Raw genomic sequence first — 20683 nt, forward strand, 5'->3', positions numbered from 1 at the left:
GTCTCCTCTCCGCTGTGGCGCAGCGCGCTGCCCGGCATCGCGGCTACTTTCCCTCGCCCTCTCCCGCGCCCGCGCCCTGTTCGCTCTCGCTCGCTGCCGAATATCCTCTTCGATTTCGGGAGCGAAACGACACGGATGCGCCAGGAATGTGCACTTTCCCCACATGCTGCGTTCGGACGGTACTGTGCTGCTACCTGCTAGATACTTCATACCTTGTCTTGTACGTTTCGTATCGATCTTCAAGATTGCTGACAACTCCATATGGGCAATGGCGTTTTGTCGCTGTTTTCTTGTAGCGTGCAACCGTGACGAAATTTTACAGAAGGAAAAAAAAATCATATTAGTTACGACATCCTCGCAATGAAGAGAAGTCATAGCTTAGGGACGCTGCACATGGTGAACAAGTCACAGCTCTTACTGTGCATACGCATAAATAAATACACCTCTGCCCGCATCTCGTGGTCGTGTGGTAGCGTTCTCGCTTCCCACGCCCGGATTCCCGAGTTCGATTCCCAGCGGGGTCAGGGATTTTCTCTGCCTCGTGATGGCTGGGTGTTGTGTGATGTCCTTAGGTTCGTTAGGTTTAAGTAGTTCTATGTTCTAGGGGACGGATGACCATAGATGTTAAGTCCCATAGTGCTCAGAGCCATTTTTGAAATACACCTGTACATACTCCAATACGCTAGTTCCGACAAAGGTTTTTGAGTTTTCTTCGTTGTAAGGCTATTGCTGGAAATGGAGAACCCCTCCCAAATATTCCTAATTGGGACTCTCTTTGCTCCACTACCATATCGTCCGGTATTCGGCTGAAAAGTACCTATCTCGCCGGTGGATCATTACTCGAACAGCCCGCTGTAAAATTTGTGGCAGACAATGAAAAATATTTAAATAATATTACGGTATTTTGATAATTTTTACTATTTTGATCGTCTAGTTACAACTTTTCGTATTGTATACGTTCCGCATTTATTCTTTGCAAGGCGTCTTCAGTGGCCTGGAATGTGTACTTTTTTTGTTTATACTGCTTTACATTTTGGGAGATGAACATAAGGTTATAAACAGTTCTGGCAGTCTGTTTTTCTATGACACAGTAATAGTTGAAACTTCTACTTACAGGTTTCATGGACAAAACTTGAAGATATTTAAAGAATGTTTGTAATAAAGAGAAACAACAATGTAGAGAAGGATAATTTTAATTCTCTGAATTCCAATAGCTTGACGGCAAACGTACATCAGTCTATAGCCGATTTAAGTTTGCCATGACCATCTTCAAATCTGTTTCATTATGGAAGTATAAAAATACAAATAAATCGGTAACACTGATGTAAGTTTGCAGTCAAGTACCGGTATTAAAGAGAATCAAATTTAACTTGGTAGGCCGTATGGCATCGTGAGGGTAGATCATCAATGAGCATCCCACCTTTCGTGAAATATGAGATATATTTCTCAAGTGGTCCGTTTGGATACAGCAATATTTCAAGCCTGAGTCATGCTAGAAGCTAAAGCTTCGCGCAGTGACCGGCCGCCGTGTGATCAACTGCCAAGGGCGTCATTCGGTTGCGGTATGGAGATGCATGGGGTCAGCAAACCGCTCTCCCGGCCGTTGTTAGCTTCTCAGACCTTGAATCTGTTGCTTCTCATTTAAGTAGTTCCTCGGTTGGCACCACGATGCTGCGTGCAGCCCGTTGCAATCCTCTTACCGAGGAAAAACGTCTGGCAATACTGAGAATAGCGCCCGGGTCCTCCGCATAGCTGTCAGATGCGCTGACCACTCTGCTGCCTTCTAAGAGCGCCAACATGTTTTTCATATTATTTTCGCCCCCCATCCCTACCCCATCATATCCCTCACCTTCCTTCTTGCCTGAAAGCGTCCCCATAATTTAGACACCAGATAACTTCCGATTAGGGTACGTTCTACTCCTGAATTCTACAGGATATATTATTCCCCAACACATTTTGTATCTCGTTAATATGAGAGTCACCAGAAACACATTAACTTGCTTTAAAAATACACTCTGTTTCTCATGCAAGAAAGCAACTGCAGTATCACCTGTCGGAAAATACGCATTGTTGCTCTATGAGTATCTCACAATAATTCGCATTTTAGCCCACAGATTAAAATATTTATTTTGTTTCAAATGGTTCAAATGGCTCTGAGCACTATGCGACTTAACATCTGTGGTCATCAGTCGCCTAGAACTTAGAACTAATTAAACCTAACTAACCTAAGGACATCACACACATCCATGCCCGAGGCAGGATTCGAACCTGCGACCGTAGCAGTCGCGCGGTTCCGGACTGAGCGCCTAGAATATATTGTTTCCTTACCGCGTACGTCTGCAAGGAAAGAACTCAAGACAAGGGTCATATTACATGGTGCAATATGCACATCAAGTGGTAACGATTTCTCTATGGCATTTTCATTAACAATGAAGCTAGTACTTCTGAAGCGGAAAAAAAGTCTGTCGCATGTCTATGACGTCAGCGAAGATAAGGATGAGAACCACGCAGAGTAGAAAGCAAAGACCCCAGACAATTTCCAGAGAAAAGACTGGAGTAGATGGAGGGTAACACGAAACCTAACCGTTAATCTGAATTTTCTCATTTTGAGGGTACTAAAGGGCGATCTGTTTTAATTATAAAAAGCCATTCAACAGCAATGATCGCATAAAATATTTCTTTATTTAAGACAACCGTTTTTAACAGACTTTGCTGTCATCTTCAGGTCTTAAAATCTTTCTGTTGTGAACCATGGTTATTTTACGCTGAACCTCAGGCACAAGATGTCAGATGGACATTCAGAATAACTTTCAGTCGTCTCGGAATCGACAAATACAGGTCCTTTATGGTTTTCAGGGGAATCTTACATCATTCTTCTTGCACAAAACTGACAGGCCCAGGTAACAAGCACGAATAGCGATCTGTCTAAAGTAGACAACAAAGACTCAATAATACTGAGATACGGCGATTGTGGTGGCCGGGGGAGACGCGACAATTCGTTCTCGTGCTCACAAAATCAGTCCTAGAGAATGCGGACTGTGTGAAAAGGAGCCCTGTCGTCTTGGGACGCAGAATCACCACTGGCGAATAAAAATTGTATGCAGAATAACAACGGGACCAATGGCTGCCCAAATCGCCTAACCGCCGTCATGTTTCATCTTTGGACGTAAACTCGGCCAGTAGCTAGAAACAGTGTGAAAGATTAGAAACAGTGTGAAACAAGACTCATCCAGCCAAATTACTTTCTTCCTATACTCCATAGTCTAGGCTTTATGGCTTCGGCACGACGTTAACCTGTTAAGGGGAATTAGAACACTGATGAGTGATTTTGGAATTCTAACTCGCCTTCATATTTCCAGCTTACAGAGCTCCTATCAGGCTGTTTCGATGCAGAGGGTCCGCGAGTACGGCGTTCAGTCCTGCGATGATTTCTGGAGCTGTCGCCCTCCCTTTTTTCGTTACAATCGTCTTCAATGACCGTCTGTCACGATCGCTCAATACACACTTTCGCCCGCGTTGTGACTTAGCGGATAATGTTTTTTTTTCCTATATGCGAGATAAATATTGGATACGGTGCCTCTTTGAACACCAAACACTTCGGCTTCCTTGGTTACGGAAGCATCCACCATAAGAGCGCGATTTTGCCCACGTTGGAATTCACTTTACTCCGACATAATGCGCTCACAACTACACAGAGTTCTGTTCTGACGCAACGTACTGAGGTCACTGCAAGATGCCTTTGGTAGTCAGATACAACAGTTGAACATGCAGGCTTGGCTAGCATGTCGCATTTATTTTCAAGCATACATTTCTCACGGCGTTTCCACATTTTTGTGCAACCCTTCTGTAAACCTTTATATCACCTTTTGAATTCATCGGTCCTTGGTCCCTGATTGGAAGACGTAGTTTAGGTAATCGGTCGTGTAACTTACTTGGTGCTATTGTCATACTTTGCGTTCTCGGCCGGCAACGGCTCTCCGAGGAAGGAATCCCCGCGGACCTTAATCCCCGCGCTCGGCGGTGTGCGCCTTTACCCAACGCTCGCCGCCTCACCCGCTTGTGCCTTGCCGTAGGTTGAAGACTCCCGCAAACAAACCGCACCGCAGCGGCCCAGAAATCAATAACTCAATGTCTGGGGCCACACCACAAATCTGGAAACATCGGCAGGTGGGCGCGCAGCGGCTACCAAGCGCTACTTTCACTGCCCTATCGGTGACAAACGCAACGTTATTGGATTTACGAACCAATACTATCTGGTCTCACTATCACAATGTTTCGAACTAAACAAAATCACTGGGGAAAATACTGCATTTTGATGGAGTGCGAGCGATTTAATCGCTAGCGAAGGGGACACTTGGGTGCTGTTGAACCGAATATCCAGGAAATTGGCGAATAATTTAGTGAGTCCTTAATACTGTTCTCGTTTTTTTGTATGACTCCGTTTACAATAAACTACCAAAACCGTATTTTGTAAACCGATTTTCCAGTACTGCTTCTTGTTGGTCATGTAAACACTCAAATGTCAATTCTGAAAATGGGTTTTCCTCACCCACAATCGGTTTTCGCTCTATTGTAAACGCACAGACGTTTTTGAAACGTGCTTGGATTGTTGGGTTAAGTCCTGTTTTCAAGATTTTTAGCTAATCTGACGGAGTGACTTTTCGTGCTGCGAAGAAGAAGTAGAAATATTAAACTGAGCATGAAACTATCTCAAATATTTAACTGAAGGGAACCAGCCATTGTGCTGACAATCAGAACTCCGAACAGCTGATTTCCGTAGGCCATATGTGTAAAACAACTGACGACCGGACAGCCGATATTTCAGCCGTCTAAAAGCACAGCTTCAGGCCTTAATAAGTAAACACGATAGCAGGAAACTGTTTTCGAAATACATTTCTGGTCCTCCGGAAGTTGTGTCTTGTGTAAAATCAAACGGTTCAAATGGCTCTGAGCACGATGGGACTTAACAGTGAGGTCATCAGTCCCCTACAACTTAGAACTACTTAAACCTAACTAACCTAGGGACATCACTTACATCCATGCCCGAGGCAGGATTCGAACCTGCGACCGTAGCAGTCGCACGGTTCCGGACTGAAGCGCCTAGAACCGCTCGGCCACAACAGCCGGCTCTTGTGTAAAAGAAGTGAATCTAAATAGTGAAGCATCCATGATAATTTTGAACAGACCGACGCACTTTTTTATAACGGTATTCGACAGGGAGCGAAAAGAGTAATTATGTGTAATAATGAAATGCATTTTTCACTTATTGGCCGTCATTAGTGTCGTTTTAATAGTATATCCAGGGCTTGTTCTTCTTCCGGATGCCCTCTCTGACGCTGAAATGGCCCTGTAGTGTAGAGAAAGGTATGCCGTGTGTGTCATCTGTGTGGCACGTGTATAACCGCTCATCTGCATTCGAAATAATTTTTCCATCTGGAGTGGAATACACGGTGTTGTGGAAATTCCTCAGAGGTCAAAACTGTGACGCATCGTCATTGTACCTGACAGTTCAGTCGGTAACTGAATGGAAGAAAGGAATACTGGGATTTATCGCAGCTGGCCGGAGTGGCCGAGCGGTTCTGGGCGCTACAGTCTGGAACCGCGCGACTGCTACGGTCGCAGGTTCGAATTCTGCCTCGGGCATTGGTGTGTGTGATGTCCTTAGGTAAGTTAGGTTTAAGTAGTTCTAAGTTCTAGGGGACTGATGACCTCAGAAGTTAAGTCCCATAGTGCTCAGAGCGATTTGAACCATTTTTTAAAATTATTTATCGCACCGTCCACTACAATATCACTACAGACGGAGCGCCAAAGAAGGAAATCGACCGTGTCAGTTTGAAACGAACCATCCCAGCATTCAACTAAATCAGTTTAGGAAAACCCAAATCTGGATAATAGGACGGGGATTTGAACTTCGGTTTTCTCCTATGCGAGCCCAGTGCCTCAGCCATCGTGCCTCCTCTCTCGGCTGCCGGAAAAGATGAAGTCTGGTTTCGAGTCTCGGTCAGGCGCACAGTATTAAGATCACAAAATTTCGCTCAGATATACGTTTCCGTTCAATTTCAACTTTATGGTAATGACTGTATTCGTGTTTAAGTAGTCAGGTGCCGTATTTACGGGGGAGGGAGGGGGGTGGGGAGGAGCGGGAGAGTCTTGGTAATGAACCAGAGATTTGGCAAGGCGTCTTGGGAAATTGCCAGAAGGCCACTAGTAGTTTGGAAGGCGTACCAGATAAAAGTCGATAACCCGGCACTAGCGTATGTCTCCGTGTCGCAGGCTAGGACTGTATACGTTGGTAGCTAGTGTAAACATAAATGAGAAAATTCTCGGCATAGCGAAGGGAGATGAAAGCTGTGTGCGTGACCGGGAATCTAACCTGGAACATTTGCCCATCGGGGGCAAGGGTAGGTAGAAGAGAGGTGCCGGCGGAGGTAAATCTGTGAGGATGGGTTGTGAGTCGTGTCTACATGTAATCGCCCCCACAACTGGCGGTGCTATATACTCACAGCATGCAGCGAGTACGCAGCAGAAGACCGGACTCACGACGCAATCCTGTGGTCTCAGGTGTGCCATAAAGCTGCTCGCACAGCAACAACAACCCAGTCTCGTATTCAGTCTACATGCGTAACAGATACGCAGCAGTTACTTTTCTGTTGTCAACCTACGCTGCAAATTCCGATTATTTTTAATGTTTGCCCGTGGTTAAATTTTTTTATAGCCTTACGACTGACTTTGGCTTTACACAAGGACTTCCAGTATTTCACAGAGTTCATCATTTGCGGAACCGCGGCTAGCAAGAAGCTTTTATTGTGCACTAAACTCTTAACATGTGCAGTATTCGTGACAAGTGTTTGTGATCCAATAAAGGGAATGGAAACACGGTTCCAACAATTTGTGCGCGAAAGCCACAGGTTCCATTTTCGAGTCCCTGTTTGGTACACTTAGACCTTATGCCGAACTGACAGTCGAACCGGGAATCTTTGCCTCTTGCTGGCAAAGGAAGGTAGGAGATAAGTACTGGCGAAAGTATAAGTGTGTGGGCAGCTCATAGTTGGATAGCTCAGTCGGTAGATACTTGACTGCGAAACCTGTGGCTTCAAGTCCCACAGTACACAGTTTAAATCAGCCAGGAACATGTAAAGAGTGATCCGTTTGAGATGTCAGAACAGTAGAAGACTATATATAAAAAACTACACAAATTTACCGCTTGTTAACGGTACATATATGTGTCCAGGAGCCTGGAATTTGTGTCCGAAGTTTGTGTCATAGCAAATTAGCACTCAACATGTCCGCCACTGCGAATGCGGCACACGTCATACCTCGCGTCCATGTTGCGGCACGTGCCACGCGCCATTTTTGGAGTGATTTGCTGAAGGCCACTGCAGTCTGCCTTCGTAGGTCCGCCAAATTCTGTGCTGTTTGGGCTTACGCTGTTGATCTGACATAGCTCCATACAAAACGATCTGCAGGCATTAGGTCGGGGCTATTGGGAGCTCGGTCACGCTAGCGATCGTTCAGTATCTGATTTAATTGTTGCTGCACTATGAGAGCTCAATGCGGTGGAACACCGTCCTTTCGACAGAGAATGGCATCCAATACCAAATCTTGTTGTATTTGAGCGACCACATACTGTTCGATCATTTCAAAGTAACTGATGGCACGAACAGTCTCCACCGCAAACAACAATGGGCCGATGAAGGTATACCGACGTCTGAAAACTCGTATCTACGACACTCGAAAATTTCGCATACCAAACGACACACTGAGGGCATTGGTTGGGCGTAGCAACAATTTTCACTTAACAATCGAGAGCCGGTGAGCGCGTTAACTTGTGCCTCCTCCGTATAACGTATCTGCGCTATTGGCTTGCCTCCAGGAGCACTGCTAAGTCTCATCATTTTCACTTAACCCTTTCAGACCCTCTGGCTACAATTATGTACATTAACTTTTACAGTGTGTTAGCAGCAACAAAAATATTTCTTCCCTAGGCGAACCTGAGCTACACACTTGTAAATGTTCAACGCTTTCATCACGCGCAAGTGCTGCCAACCGTTGGGCATCACTATAAAAATATCAGCAAGTCACTGTAGCAGTGCGCAGCAACTGGTGACCACCAGAATGCACTGTTCGCTATATTCCAGTGTGTAATCGAAAATTGTTGTTGTTATTTTGCATGGAAATTATTGAATAATCATTTTACTATTTATTACAATAGAGAATATTTCAATAATTAGTTATTTTAGTCCTTAAAGTGAAGCCAAGTGAACAGAGTACGTTTTGCAAACGGGTACATATTTTAGTATAAATCATTAAAAAATCACCTAAGACCACAGAAAGAAAAATTTTTATTCTTCCAGAAACATTTCAGGTCTGAAAGGGTTAAACTGCAGAAAATTGGATAGAAATATGTACATTAACTAAATAAATATAACTTTATACTTTGCAGACATCTCAAACGGATCAACCTATAAACCAGAATCCGCTCCGCTGCAGGACGAAAGATGTATTGGGGAGAGCAAAGGTAGGGTGGTTAAGCGGCAGGTGCGGCGCGGCCTACCTTCTTCTCGGTGAGCTTCTCGCAGCGGCGCATCTTGCAGATCTGGTGGCTCTTGTCGTTGCGGCAGGGCGCGCAGTCGCCGCAGTTGTCCTTGCGCTGACAGCCGGTGCACTCGCCGCACCGCTTGCGCTTCTTCTTGACGGGCTTGTCGCACAGGTCGCCGGGGTCGCCCGGCTGGCCCGGCGCCTGCGACGACGGCTGCAGCGGCGACTTGAAGCCGGCCGTGCTGGAGACGGCCGCCACCTGGCCCGAGCTCTCGACGCTGCCGGCGCCGTCGCTCTCCGTCGACGACTCGAGCGAGGGCGCGCGCGCTTTCCGGCGCTCCTTCTTGCGCGAGTCGCGCGGCGGGCTGTCGCCGTAGCGGTGGTGGTCGGCGAGCGCCGTCTGGAAGGCGGCGGCAGCGTGGTGCAGCTGCAGCGGCACGCCCACGCCGACGCCCACGCCCGGCTCCGTTTTGACGACGGCGAGGTGCGGCGGTGGCGGCGGCGGCGCCACCTGGTGCGGGTGCGCGTGCGGGTGGTGGTGGAACTGCTGCTGCGGCGGCTGGCCGTACGGCTGGAACAGCTGGATGTGGCGCTCGTCCAGGAACTGCTGCTGGATGGCGGGGATCTCGCGCGCCTGCACGGGCGCCGGCACCAGTGGGTAGCCGGGCCGCGGGTTCACGGCCGACAGCGTGTGGAAGCTGGGCAGGCCGGGGGACGCCGCCTGCGGCGCGGCCACCGCCACCGACACGGCGGGCCCGGGGCCCGCGCCCACCTGCTGCGGCTCGCCCTCGCCGGGGAACGCGTTGAACTGCGACTGGAACGACGGCAGCTTGCTGGCCACGGAGTAAGGCGTGCCGCCGGCTCCGGGGTCGGCGAAGGCGGGCACGGCGGAGGGCGGCGCCGGCGCGATCGACTTGAGCAGAGAGTCCTGGTGCAGCAGCCCCACGGGGCCGCCGTCGGGGCCCTTGCTCTCCCAGGGCCGGTATTGCGGCACCAGCAACGCCATGCCGTCATTGCTGCGCTCCAGCAGGCGGCCCGCGCCGTCCGCGTAGTAGTCCCACGAGGACAGGTCGAGCAGGCGGCCCGTGAGGCCCTCGCCGAAGGGCAGGTCGGCGGCGCCGCGCACGGCGCCCGCCGCTCCCAGGCCCTCCGCCACGTCGGCCGCCGAGAAACTGCTGAAAGGCGGCAGGCCCGGCGTGCCGCCCCCGTTGCCGTTGGTGTGGTGCTGCTGCTGCTGCTGGTCGCTGGGGTCCTGCACGGTGGAAGACGGAGTGGGTGGCTGCGAGGGCGGGTATCCGCCCCCCGGGCCGGGGCCCCCCGAGCCGTAGGAGGCGGGGCCCTGGCCGGGGCCCGGGGGGTCTGGGCCCTGGCTGCCGCCCTCACTCATCTGGACGGCCGCGCCGCTGCGCCCGAGCCTCTACCCGCCATCGGCCCGCCCTGCTGTCGCCGCCCACGCTCTCCGATCATGCAACTCCTTCACCCTCTGCAACACCACAGACACCACCGTACACGCCTTTACATAAAGAAACCAGTTTTACGAAAAAAATAACATTTAGTCCAGAGACATTCAATAACTTCTTGTTGTACCGGGCGATCAAAAAGTCAGTATAAATTTGAAAACTGAATAAATCACGGAATAATGTAGATAGAGAGGCACAAAAGTTCAAAAAAAGTCCGACAGATGTCGCTTCTGATCAGAGTAGCAACAATTAGCATAAAAGAGTATGACACAGCAAAGATGATGTTCTTGCGACTTAAGGTAACCACAAAGCCAATAATCGCACGGACTGAGGTCTGGGGACCTGGGAGGCCAAGCATGACGAAAGTGGCGGCTGAGCACACGATCATCACCAAACGACGCCGAGCAATAGATCTTTCACGCGTCTAGCAATATGGGGTGGAGCGCCATCCTGCATAAACATCGTACGTTCCAGCAGGGGTTTATCAGCCAGGCTGGGTATGATGCGATTGTGTAACATATCGGCGTACCTCTCTCCCGTCACGGTAGCAGTTACAAAACCAGAATCACGCATTTTCTCGAAGAAAAAAGGCCCGATAAAGGTAGATGTGGTAAATCCAACCCATACCGCGACTTTCTCGTCGTGCAATGGAGTTTGCACGACAGTTCTAGGATTTTCGGTAGCCCAAATTCTGCAGTTGTGGGCGTTGACAGACCCTCGGAGCGTGAAATGAGCTTCGTCGTTTCACAACACGTTACTCAACCAGTCGTCATCTTTTGAAACGTCCGCACCGCAAACGCCCTCCGCTTCACTAAATCGCCAGTTCATGATGCCGATGGATATTGTACGGGTAGCATCGGAGGGTACGCCTCAGTGCCAACCAAACAGTAGTGTATGAAATGCCGATGCGACTGCACGAGCGCTGACTTCCCCGTGCATAGACGAACCCGCTACAGTCTCCATTTCTTCCTGAACTCTCTCAGCAGCATTACGCCTTGTGCTCGGTCGGCCACTACGGGATCTATCGTCTAAACAACCCGTGGCTTCGAACTTCGAAATCATTCTTGACACAGCTGCATTTGCCAACGGACCTTTACCCGTTCGAATCTCCTTCCTATGGCGATAGGATCGTAACGCTGACCTAGCACATTTCCCATTCTGACAACACAGCTTCACTAACAGTGCCTTTTCAGGTAACGTCAACATGCTGAGACTGCTGGCTCATCTCTCTCATTACAGCTCCTTTTACACACGATTGTCATGCGCAGTCTGTCGGGCATTTTGTGAACTTTTTTTTGTTCTAATAAAACCTCATGTCATTCCAAGCATGTGTGTCAATTTTTACCTTTCTATCTACATTATTCCGTGCTTTATTAAGTTTTCAAATTTATACTGACTTTTTGATCACCCAGTACATAAATACATCCTGTCCATAAATATTTACCCTAATTTCAAGATAAAATATTAATTATTTTTATAATGGTAACGTTTGTTTTCTGTGACAGGTCTACTAGGAAACCCATGAAGTTTCTGTACACTTGCGCTTTTCGCCACAAGCAGCGCTGTGTGAGCTATATCGTAAAAACGAAGGATACTTATTTTACTTTGTCACCTTTGTGCATACGGGAGAAAATCAAATTAAGAACGATTATAGCTTTTCGTGTCAGTTACAGTAGCATGAGGAAGATATCCAAGTAATGCGTTGTTAGACTGGATAAAATGAAAGGTGCTAGTGTTGTGCTTTGTGAGGCTGGATGAAACAGCTTGGGAGACTATCCCGACGCGCCGTCAGTTGGTATGAATTTTATTTCCGAGTTTATTTTTACTTTATTCCATTTGTACAAAACGGATATTCTTCTCTTTCTTCACTTCTAGCTCTGATGACGGACAATGGTTGTTCATATCGGTTATCAGTTTAAAACTTATGGTTTACAAGGATACTGTCTGACTTTTATGTTGATTCCTCAGGCTTTTACTACCGGTTTCGGCTAAATTACGCCACCTTCAGATTTGTAACAAGGAAAGAGACAAAAGATAATGATACGAACGGTATCCTCCGCCACATATTGTAAGGCAATTTGCGGAGTATATACACTACCGGCCATTAAAATTGCTACACCACGAAGATGGCGCGCCGGCCGCGGTGGTATAGCGGTTCTAGGCGCTCAGCTACACCACGAAGATGGCGCGCCGGCCGCGGTGGTATAGCGGTTCTAGGCGCTCAGTCCGGAACCGCGCGACTGCTACGGTCGCAGGTTCGAATCCTACCTCAGGCGCGGATGTGTGTGATGTCTTTAGGTTAGTTAGGTTTAAGTAGTTCTAAGTTCTAGGGGACTGATGACCACACATGTTAAGTCCCATAGTGCTCAGCCATTTGAAGATGACGCACTACAGACGCGAAATTTAACCGACAGAAAGACGATGCTGTGATATGCAAATAATTAGCTTTTCAGAGGATTCACACAAGGTTGGCGCCGGTGGCGACATCTACAATGTGCTGACATGAGGAAAGTTTCCAACAGATTTCTCATACACAAACAGCAGTTGACCGGCGTTGCCTGCTGAAACGTTGTTGTGATGCCTCGTGTAAGGAGGAGAAATACGTACCATCACGTTTCCGACTTTGATAGACATCGGATTGTAGCCTATCGCGATTGAGATTTATCGTATTGCGAAATTGCTGCTCACGTTGGTCGAGATCCAATGACTGTTAGCAGAATATGGAATCGGTGGTTTCAGGAGGGTAATACGGAACGCCGTGCTAGATCCCAACGGCCTCGTATCACTAGCAGTCGAGATGACAGGCATCTTATCCGCATGGCTGTAACGGATCTTGCAGCCACGCCTCGATCCCTCAGTCAACAGATGGGGACGTTTACAAGACAAGCATCTGCACGAACAGTTCGACGACGTTTGCAACAGCATGGAATATCAGCTCGGAGACCATGAATGCGGTTACCCTCGACGCTGCATCATAGACAGGAGCGCCTGCGATGGTGTACTCAACGACGAACCTGGGTGCACGAATGACAAAACGTCATTTTTTCGGACGAATCCAGGTTCTGTTTACAGCATCATGATGGTCGCATCCGTGTTTGGCGACATCGCGGTGAACTCACATTGGAAGCGTGTATTCGTCATCGCCATACTGGCGTATCACTGGCGTGATGGTATGGGGTGCCATTGGTTACACGTCTCGGTCACCTCTTGCTCGCATTGACGGCACTTTGAACAGTGGACGTTACATTTCAGATGTGTTACGACCCTTGGCTCTACCCTTCATTCGATCCCTGCGAAACCCTACATTTCAGCAGGATAATGCACGACCGCATGTTGCAGGTCCCGTACGGGCCTTTCTTGATACAGAAAATGTTCGACTACTGCCCTGGCCAGCACTTTCTCCAGATCTCTGACCAATTGAAAACGTCTGGTCAAAGGTGGCCGAGCAACTGGCTTACGCCAGTCACTACTCTTGATGAACTGTGGTATCGTGTTGAAGCTGCATCAGCTGTACCTGTACACGCCATCCAAGCTCTGTTTGACTCAATGCCCAGGCGTATCAAGGCCGTTATTACGGCCAGAGATGGTTGTTCTGGGTACTGATTTCTCAGTATCTATGCACCCTAATTGCGTGAAAATGTATTCACATGTCAGTTCTGGTATAATATATTTGTCCAATGAATGCCCGTTTATCATTTGCATTTCTTCTTGGTGTAGCAATTTTAATGGCCAGCAGTGTATGTAGATGTTGCTACCACCGGCGTCAGCTGTTGTGTGTGCAATGTGAGAAACACAGCCCAGTATTTTAGTTGTAAATCTGAAGATTTCGGCTTAAAGTGGAAGTGAAAGTTATATAAACGTGATCCACTTTGTCTTCTGCGCAAAACAATAAAACATCATTGACTCTCTTGCGCCAAAATCCCGCTTTTCTGTCTTGATTTTACTTCACACTATGTAATGACACGTTATTAGCTTTTTTCTGATGACCTAATGATCGCGGTGAATAAGAAAGTTCAACAGCAATTTGAAGAGAAGCGTTGACTGGTTGATTGATTGGTGGGAGGAGACGAAATAGCGAGGTCATCGGTCCATGGGATTAAGGAAGGATGAGTTAGGAAATCGGCCGTGCCCTTTCAAAGGAATCATCCCGTCATTTGCCTGAAGCGATTTAGGGAAATCACAGAAAACCTAAATCAGGATGGCCCGACGCGGCCGTGAAACATCGTCCTACCGAATGCGAGTCCAGTGTGCTAACCACTGCGCCACCTCGTTCGATGAAGAAAAGGGACCTAAGCAAGCTACAGGCGCGTGAAATGAAATCCCACAGAAGCAGAATGGGAGTAAAAGTAGGGATAGAATAAAAAAAATATCAGGAAGATGATAAAGAAAATACCCCTAGAGGAATTATAAAAAGAAGATATTTGATAAAACACCAAGGAAAATACTGTAACAGAAACTTCAAGGCAAAAGACCAAGAGGAAGACACAAGGACAGCTGGTAGAAAGAAGTGGAGTAGAGTATTTGCAAAACAGGACATGATGGTGGTGGAGCAGTGGTGAGAGAACAGAAAGAAATGTAGGGGATTACATGCAAAACAAAACCTTCTAGTGGCTGGAAACTGTCCCTAATGATGATGATGATGATGATGATGGTGATGGTGGTGGTGATGGATTTCACACTATCGATTTATCAACATCTTGTCCTATGATTAGATGCTCTTGTGAACACAATTCATCATTAAAGCCATATCTAGTCATAAATTAATTACATACATTAAATGTTTTGATACCAAGTTCTAAAATTAAATCACATACACTACATGTTTGAGAGTGCAGTTCTAAAAAAAACACCTTGAGTGACATAAACAGAGAATATTATACAAGATGTATAACAAACCTATCTATCAAATAATTTCATAGCGTTGCATAAATTAATAAAATAGTCCTTATTCTCAGTGTTCTTCCATATGCATGCGGTTCGTACGCGACTGCTGATGGGAGCAACAGAATCCACACAAAGTAAATCGCATCGACCGGTATTATTTGCATGCTTAGTTGCTGCCAACGTTAACTGGCACGCAAACTCTATGTTTAGAGTGTATAAGCCTATAAAAGGCAATTAACACAAATTATTTACGATTGTTGAAATATCTTGTGTAACTGAGTTTGTAATATTATTTTTAATGAAGTGTTAGGCGAATTAAAGATTGTGTCGTTTTCTAGCTAAAGTTGGTAACGACTGGAAAGCATACAATGTCGGTCTACGTACTTCGGTTTCTATCGATGCAGCTGCTGGCATCACCATTACGCCAAGTGTCTTCTTTGAGTGAGCGAATTATGTTATTGCACACTTTTATTTCGTCTCTTAATACCATTCAGACTCAACGTCGCTTGTTTGTTATTATATCTAGTCTGTGCACCCACTCAGACTCTTGATCAGTAATTACAGACACAAGTGTAGAAAAGGTCTGCACCCAAATCGTTTCCATGCCAACGCAACTTGGCCGGATTTGAGGGTCACTCCTTTCCTTAATTTATACTTACTGTAATTACTATAATCAATGGTATGATAGAGTGTGCAACGACTGTATGCTGCTTTACGGTCGCAGTAACAACTAAACGATGTTGAATTTGAGTGGTGTTAAATACAGATCTGTACACGTATGTATACTGTAGAATGTCGAAATTATGGGCTATTTTATAAATTTATGCAAAGTATTTAAAATTATTTAACAGACGGATAATTAAACAAGTTGTAAGATAACTCCGCGAGTTTGCAACAGAGCAGTCTGCGGAGTCGATTTAGTCAGATAACATACATAGCACGTTCTCGAGCAGACGTCGCAGGATTTTAGTACACGCGCGTCGAGTTGTCACGGCCTGAATATCTTGTGGGTTGCACTTGCTACCAACAATATTTTAAACGTGTTGAATAAGGAACAACTTAAAATTCAACAACTTTTTGTTTTTGTAGTAACAATGTTAGACATTAGCATTAAATACGTGTCGCTGTGCAGGTAGCAACTAAACCCGCACTGTGCTGTGATCGACTCTGTAAAGCCGGCTTAACTCGTTAACCCTGAAACACACTGCTTTGGAACAGGTTTCTTAGTGATTCTATCGAAATGTGCTTTCTTGGTCGTAAAACACAGAAGATCTCTGGTGGTTTTCATATGTGCATTCTATAAAAGAATAATGGCTTTAATTGTACGAAAAACACAGGAAAACAGGAAATGTCTGGTAGTTTTCTTCCGTGTATCATGATACAAGGAGATCGACCTGAGGGCTACGACTACTAGTCTCGACTTTGTTTGGTATTAACGGAGGCTATCATTACAATACAGTTCTAATCGTGACCACCTATATACGCGTAACCGAATTTGGCATGGATGAGTCATCATCAGACATTTTTGAGTCACTATTAAAACCAGTGAAGTACGTTGCGTGGTATGAGAATCAGTAAACATGTTCTTGAATACTCATGACCGAATCACCCTGGGGGCCTTTAATGGATGACAAGTATTTTACCGTACAGCATACTGAAATTTTTCATTGCCTTAAAATAGCGGCATCACGTGTACGAAATAAATACTGACTTTGGAAAAACTATCATCACGAAGCATAAGGCACTGTCACTTTACCCAAGAATTTCCGACTAAAAGCTTAATATTACGCAAACTGGCTCCCAAAGAACATACAAAACGTAAATGACATAAGGTGCATGACAAGAACTGTCTTTCGTGGATATGTAAACCTAATTAAACTAGCAAATCCAAAGTACCAGCATTTACTATCTTTCAGGATAAATAAAGGAAAGGAGACTAGTACAATGAACTACACAGAGACCCATGAGATATGGATCACTTACGAACTGATCCGTTTTTCCTGGAAAAAATTAATCTTAAAACTAGAAACACGCGGATATAGGATAGATAGGAACAACGCTAGCAACGAATGCGGTAATTCCAAGTAAACGTTAGAGCTCGAGAAAATTGACGTTTGAAACGGCGTAGTCCTCGACAGACCGAAATATACAATAAAAACACCGCAATACTTTTAAGAGAAACAATATAATGTAACAAATGGATGAGTTTCTCTAATGCAGAAAGCTTAAGAGAGACTTTAAACTAAATTACAGAGACCTTTCATACAATAAAGAGAGAAATGCTGCACTACACACCCAAGAATATAGTTTTCAGAGGAAACCGCTTACACCTTACCAAGTGAGCAACACGACATGACTGCGTTCTCCGTAGTGCTCACAAAGAACTGAAGAGATTCTCCGCCTCTTTTACCCCCATCCCGAACCCCCTCCACTTTGCTGGTAGTTGTAATACCGGTAGCAACAAACCCTGTGTCTGCAAGCATAAACCAGTTTTCATTTCTTCGTTGCATCGGCTCTTGTCATATTCATGCCTCGAATGCTCAAAAGATTTGATTAAAATTAGTGCAGTACTGCGAAAATCAGTATTAGTTTGGAACCTTATCGTCCGATTCACATGTCAGATTTGTTTTCTGTGAACCAGTTCGGTCATCAGAATAGCGTCGTCTTAGTCATTTAGAAGCTAGAATTGTGGTTTATATATATTCAGTTCAGTCATTTCTTAGCTTCACTGCCGTCACACGTCACAGCTTTTTTCCACTTAACCGTTTCCACCAGCACAATAGAGTCGTCTTATATTTTTCTTTTCTTTTTTTCTCTGTTAGCTCGTAGGCTACTTTCATTCTCCACTCAGCTGTGTTGTTGTTTACTTTGTTTGCACTACATTTCGACGCCTTTTGTGTTTTCATCTACAGCCACTAAGGCACATTTACAGAAATGAAGTACACCTGAAGTACAGATTGTTTCTGTACGACAGCATCCCCTAATGCGCTAAATGTAAGACTTATATTATACATCGTGTTTCAGGAGAAATTGTCAATGTTTTAAAATGTGGTAGAATAGAACATCTCGATTAAAACGTTCGAGAAAACATATGTCCCCATTTTATAGGTTACAGAGACGCAGCTGTTAAATGTAACCCAAATAAATACTCATAGAAGCTGTTAAGCAAGGCAAATGATTAAGTTCAAAGTTGGTTTCCATAAATTCCATCTCCGACTTCGGTGCACTGTCGAATTCTGCTGACAACATCACGTATAGCTCTTTTGGGATAGTCTTGGATACATGTTACACGTAGAGTATTATCAGATTTAGTATATAGTTGTATTACATTAGAGGATGCTGGGATACAGCAATAAGATACACTTGCGGTTGTGTTTCATTTCGATAACTGTACCTAAGCGCCTGAAGACGAGGCCGTAAAAGACTTCAGAACCAATTGCAAATGAAGTAAACAGCAAACACGTCTGAGTGAAATATGGCCTGTGAGCTCCAAAATAAAATAATTTACCACTGTATGCCCATTATCTAACGCCAGGAAGCAACAGGAGAAGTGCCGCCTTCGTTATCTGCATGCAAATAGCGTGGTGTCTTTACAGAGGCTCCTCCGATATGTTTACTCATATTCACATATTTATTAGTTCTTATATTCACTATAAATAAATGAAGCACTGGAATCCTAACATTGCAAATTGCAGAAAATTCTTCCTATCTGTTCATCACCAAGACATTCAAGTGCTCGGATTTAACTTCATTTGAGTCGTCTTGCGCGTTGCAAATCACACATTGATATACCTCTTCTGATTTGATCGACTTCCTCAGAGAATCATCTTTTAGATGTTGTAGCTCTGTTTAATGTCTGTTCTTGCTAAGAAAAATTGGACAGAAATTCCGTCTTATACAAGACACCGTTTAAATACTTTTGTTTTCCCCAAACATGTTTCAACACTTTCAGTTTGTTTATATAATTTCTTCTTTTCTCGAATTCTCTGGGGATAGCACAGGAAGTGCTGCAAAATGTTTGGGCACAACAGAATTAATCAAACAGTGTCTTGCATAAGACGGAATTTCTTTTCAATTTTCCCTCACAGACGCTCGCAGAGTACCTGTAACTTCCACTGAGTCGCAGAAACCAATTGTTGAGTCAATTTCAGGTGGTTTCGCCAGCAAACTTACCAAAACGTTCTTTCAAAGCGCTAATTCCGACCTACGTTCGAATGACCAATAGAGAGTTTCATTTTGGGTCGGAAGGGGGGGAGGGGGGGAACCTCTTTCTTCCGATTCGTTGGATGTGATCCGTTATGATTTCGTACTCTGTGCCACCTTCTTCATCTCAGACTAGCACTTATACCCAACTTCCACAATAATTTAATGTATCGGATGTAGGCCTAGTTTATTTGTGCTGAACACAAGTCAAGAAGCCGCTTGGAACTGATCACTAGGATGTCATTTTTTTAAACTGCTATGATGCCTCTTATATACCAATCATTCCCTCCCTGCAGACCTAATTCATGGCCTAGCCTTAAGGACTTTTTGTCTACTTGCACAGTCCTACGCCTCTACTGCTCCTTCTTAACCAAATCATCTCTGTCTGGATATTCTGGCACAACTGCAACCTACTCATGTCTTCTTTTGGTACGCATCTTTCGTATGTCTCTGTTTTTAATATTGCATTATCCCGTAATTTATCTGTCCATTTTATGTTACAGCATTCTTCAATGAAAACACATTTCAGATGCATCCATTTGCTACTTCTTCAGTTTCTCCACAATCCATTTTTCACTTACTTACAGTGGAGTAACGCCTTCAAAAATCCAATTCAGGCTAATTACTCCAACATACGTCCTTATCTTTTATATTGTTTTGTTGTCTTGCATTTCACTCTTTACTCAGAAGCGCACTGTTTCAGATTGGTCCATTACAGAGGTCGGCTCTTTTAATCAAAAGCCCAGCCAGGAGGGAGTGGGCCAGAGGATTTCCAAACAGTGGGTCCTATAACCGACTGAAATCTCCCCAGAGACAGAGAACTGGAGCTATATTTAAGGTGTTTCTCGGATGATAAGTTCCAGCCTACAGATTGTGCCGCGCGTTGGAAAGAATGATACCGGTCGTCCGGGAACACATTTGGATCATTCCAGTGATTGGCAGATATTACTGAAAACATTACCCTTGCTCAAGGAGTTTCACCGAAGCTTACAGTCTGCAGCAATGCCATCAGAAGTGATCACATCGTCTGTTTCTGATTGAAGCAAAGACTTCGTAAGATCTGTGACAAGCTAGGTTGTCACTTCCTGGACTTGTTCCATAGGGCTGAAAATGGTACGGTCCCCATAAATGGGTCAGAGACGCAGAACACATCAGAGGCTACTGCTCAGGTGGCTGACAGTGGGTGGAGTGTGCACAATAGTTTTTTTTTTTTTGTCTTGGATTTTAGACGGTTCTTCATCCAATACAGATAATGGTAGCCGCAGGAAGTCCGAAGTAATAGCGTAAGATTTAAATTACGACCCCCATGCATGGAACGATTAAAATTCTAGTGATTAATAACCGAAGCTTTCGCAACTAAGTCCCAGAGTTTGAAGCGGTCCTAAAAAGCAGTGGAGCTTATATAATACTAGATACCGAAAGTTGGCTAAAAATTGACAGCAGTATAATTTTTGCGATAAATCTAAGATCATATCGATAGGATAGACTAATGGGAAATGAAGTTGGGTTAATCGTCGCACTGCGAGATTGTTTGGGAAAGACTCAGTGCCACGTGTGTGCATAAACCTGTCACTGAATCTTTCTATCGACCACTAGAC

At 45.4% G+C, this 20683-nt stretch overlaps 1 protein-coding gene across 8 annotated transcripts in view; it reads right to left on the bottom strand.

Moving 5' to 3' along the window:
• Positions 1 to 20683, bottom strand: part of LOC126285408 (DNA N6-methyl adenine demethylase) — a 452634-nt gene that overhangs the window by 409841 nt on the left and 22110 nt on the right. For all 8 annotated transcript variants that reach the window (XM_049984759.1, XM_049984764.1, XM_049984761.1 and 5 more), the window contains exon 2: positions 8555 to 10021. In XM_049984759.1, coding sequence (XP_049840716.1) covers positions 8555 to 9925 — 1371 coding nt within the window. In that variant the 5' untranslated portion in view covers positions 9926 to 10021. The remainder of the gene's footprint in view (positions 1 to 8554; positions 10022 to 20683) is intronic.

This window comes from Schistocerca gregaria, chromosome 8 (assembly GCF_023897955.1).
Source record: "Schistocerca gregaria isolate iqSchGreg1 chromosome 8, iqSchGreg1.2, whole genome shotgun sequence".
In the NCBI taxonomy this organism is placed as follows: Eukaryota; Metazoa; Arthropoda; class Insecta; order Orthoptera; family Acrididae; genus Schistocerca; species Schistocerca gregaria.